At 33.4% G+C, this 3,579-nt stretch overlaps 1 protein-coding gene across 1 annotated transcript in view; it reads right to left on the bottom strand.

Annotated features, from left to right (window-relative positions):
- Nucleotides 1-1,222: 1,222 nt before the first annotated feature.
- Nucleotides 1,223-3,579, bottom strand: part of LOC108577559 (ras association domain-containing protein 4) — a 3,027-nt gene continuing 670 nt past the window's right edge. Inside the window, exons 2-9 of the mRNA XM_017940738.1 lie at nt 3,374-3,504; nt 3,222-3,297; nt 3,008-3,148; nt 2,745-2,918; nt 2,165-2,662; nt 1,813-2,095; nt 1,513-1,732; nt 1,223-1,283 (exon numbers count right to left, since the gene is read on the bottom strand). Coding sequence (XP_017796227.1) covers nt 1,223-1,283; nt 1,513-1,732; nt 1,813-2,095; nt 2,165-2,662; nt 2,745-2,918; nt 3,008-3,148; nt 3,222-3,297; nt 3,374-3,504 — 1,584 coding nt within the window. The remainder of the gene's footprint in view (nt 1,284-1,512; nt 1,733-1,812; nt 2,096-2,164; nt 2,663-2,744; nt 2,919-3,007; nt 3,149-3,221; nt 3,298-3,373; nt 3,505-3,579) is intronic.

Genomic DNA, 3,579 nt, shown 5'->3' with positions numbered 1-3,579 from the left:
TCTTTCGATCCCACAATATACATATATATATATATACTTTTTTTTTTAAAACGTTACATTTTCTCTAATATTTCCATTTTTCAAATTCAACAATTCCATCGTTAAAATTCTATTTCCATTCATCGTTCAATATATAATATTTTCTTTCTTTTCCTTTCCTCTTTTTTTTCGGGCACCTACGTGAAAAGAAAATTTAGAAAAACCTCACGAGGTAAGAAGTTGGACAGCCTTACTTTCTTTAGATTCTAACAATCGTACGTTCTAAACTGCGAGTAGTATCTTCTTTTTTTTTCGTTTTTTTTTTATTTTTCATTTATAAAAAAATTCGTCTCTGTGTCGTTCAGATGTCGTCAAGAATTGACCTTAATATCAGGTGTTTATTTGCTACACGGATACCTGATTTCCTTTAGCTAGCTACGATAATGTTATTTCGTACGTTCTTATCGTTAATCGATCAAGTTAAAGTACTATACGTACAATAATTAGCAAATAGTAATTAAGAAGACATCGTGTAGATGAACGGATTCGCATCGCTGCGTGTCTTTCTCTCGTTCGATGCACAGTCGACTTAAAAAATATATCATGTAGATACGTGAGTTCCTAGTTAAATTGCACTGAATGAGTCAATAGTAGCTGCGCGTAAACGACTACGAGTAAATGCAACAAAGATGCAAAAATAATGAGTACAACTGGATAATGTAACAAGACTTTAAGCTAGAAAGTGTTAGTACGTTATCGCTCGACACGCTCGAACGTAAATTACTTTTCCAATAGTGAGTCATTCCGCGTCGAATCGCACAAGATTTGCATCCATGGTCGTTTATTTTTTCCGTTTGTTTTCTTTTATAACTCGCAGCGTTAATCAGCGGTAGTTTCGAGAGACTAATTCGTTTAAATGGAACTGTTTGTTAATTAATTGCAAAGTTAGAACAACATTGAATCAGGAGTTAATTTTTATCACTTATTTCAAAAAAGCACTTTTACTGATTTATTTCAGTTTAGGTCTCTAACAATTCATAAAATAAAAAAACGAACCATTTTTTAGAAATTAGTTTCTCGCTACCATAAACGAACATGCTGCTGACTTCCGTAAAAATTTCGACACAGAATGGCTCTAATATGTTCGAACGTGTAAATGAACTGAGAAAAATCTTCGAATGAAAATTAATAAAAAAAAAATAATGATATAGATATTCCAGTGATCATTATGAATACGTACTAACTACAGTCGAACCTTTAACTCTTCCATTCTTTGCCGTATTCTTCGTCGCATCTCCTTATATCTGTAAAAAGAAAAACACGCTTTCAATGCACTTTGTGTTGATTAACTCAGTGCAATTGATTTTATTTAGCAGTTTTTTAATAAATTTAATTCATTTTAGAGAACTTTAAAATGCAAAATAATATAAAAATATTGATTGACTAAATTCATATGACTAATACTTCTGATTTAAAATTTCTGAAAAAAGATTTAAAAATCAAGAAATGTACGTGTCTTCTGAAAAATCATACTTTTCTTTCAACAGAAGAATCTGGCGCTCCTCCTCATAATGATAACGCTGCAAAATACCGTGACATTCTACCAAAGAAAGATTAAGGAATTGCGCAACGTCAGAGCTAATCTCCGGTGTCGATAGTTTATCCACTAAAAAGAGTCGCGCAATGTTCTCGTGCGGACCCAATACTACTCGAACTTCTAATGGATATTCATCATCTCTTAATCTTCTTTGCTCTGCAAAAGCAAAAAAAAAATTATCTTCCTAAAATGATGACTAAAAATGGTAACATATTTTCTAAATCAATTTAACTCACCGCCATTATCACGAACGACAAACAACGCAAAATTGTCCGACTTAGCATCAACTTTATACTTGTCCAACATGAGATTGATAACTTCTTGAGTATTTACCAAGCTTGTTATCCAAACGGACATCTGAGATCCATGCGGAGGTGTGAAAAAACTAGTTTCACGATTATAAAAGTGTCCGTTAATCGAACAACGACGCCGCAATCGACTACGTGATTGTCGTCGACCACCAGGACGACGTCTAATTGCAGTGGACCCTTGTTTTCGTCGTAGAACTACACCATCCAGCTAAAACATATTTCTGATGTGCATATAATGAAATAAAATAACATATAAAAAATGCTTAATGTTAAATACCTCTAATCCACTATCGGTAGACATTGTCATGTTGTCGTCTTCTCGGAACTGTAGAGAATTTACAGAATCTGTGTCGCTATCAGTTCGATGTCTTTGGAGACAGTCAGGTCCGGACATTGATCGATTTAAGCCTTTCTCTATCCAACTGTCATCGGTGCTAATGGTTCTACTGCTAGACATATTTTTCTCCAAACTATCGAAATATTCCACTCTTCGAAGTGTTCCATTTCGATTTGGTGTACCATGATAAATAGGTGTGTCAGTGCTAGAGGAGCTGCCTATACTGTGTGTTGGTGTACTAGTTACACTGCTATCGTTGCCACGATTGGTTTGATGATTAGGACTACTAGTTTCTGAATTTTCACGAGAATCAGATCTGTCAAGACTGGATTGAGAAGAAAGCGGCAGCGTATCGGTACTGGATTGCGAACTTATTGATGGCAGATTTTCAGGCATTGTTTGGTATAGTTTATTTCCATCTTCAACTTTACGTTCAACCTGCAGAATTAAAAGAAGATATGATTAAATAAAATATAAAAAAATATATAATGATCAGAAGTTTGATAAATCAATATAAAACCTGAAGAAGCTCGTCCAATTCATCCCATTCCATGGTCTTAACATCTAGTTTCATTGGTAAAGTGAGACTCTTAAGATGATCAGGAGATGTTGGAATTGATTTTGCTTCAGCTTCTACATCTTGTTCACATGTTTCCTTTACTGTATTATCCTCTTTTACCTCATCTTCTATGCTCTATAAAAAAAATTTGTAAAATATAGGAATGAACAAAACTCCCTTTTTTAATTTGCTAAATTTGTTTTCGCATAAAAATAGATACAAACATCGGTAACACTACGCCTGCATGAATTTCTGTTTCGGGCCGTCACTACTGTACGTTGATCATCGTCTTCTTTTAAGTGAATTACACCCCGAACACCCCAATAAATTCGAAGCGCTCCTTCCAAAATTAATCTTCCATTAACCTGCAGAAAAATTAATACTGTGTGGTTGCTTCAATTTTTTTAGAATCATAATGTAAAATAAATATTTGCTTACCTCGCGACTTCTTATTCCACCACTTTTTCCTTCATAATACTGATTGAAAACTTTCAATTTTGATTCTAAGTGTGATCTGGATAAGAAGATTTTAATAGTATAAAAATTTGATAAAAATGTTAAGTTACAACATACTGTTTTGAATTATATACCTAGGTAATGATGGCCTAGCTTCTTTTTTTCCAAAGCTTGTATGTGATTCAACCCTTGTTCCATGACCAAATAACTGTGGTCCAAAAAGAGCTCCATAACATGGTACATGACAATATGGTACACCTTTATGCTACATAATAATGTACAAAGAAAATATAGATGATATTATTTTATAATTATTAGACAAAAATTTATATTTATACAG

Source organism: Habropoda laboriosa, unplaced genomic scaffold (genome assembly GCF_001263275.1).
Source record: "Habropoda laboriosa isolate 0110345459 unplaced genomic scaffold, ASM126327v1 scaffold578, whole genome shotgun sequence".
NCBI classification, from domain to species: domain Eukaryota; kingdom Metazoa; phylum Arthropoda; class Insecta; order Hymenoptera; family Apidae; genus Habropoda; species Habropoda laboriosa.
The sequence above is the reverse complement of the archived record's forward strand: the minus strand, read 5'-3'. Positions and strand labels throughout refer to the sequence as shown.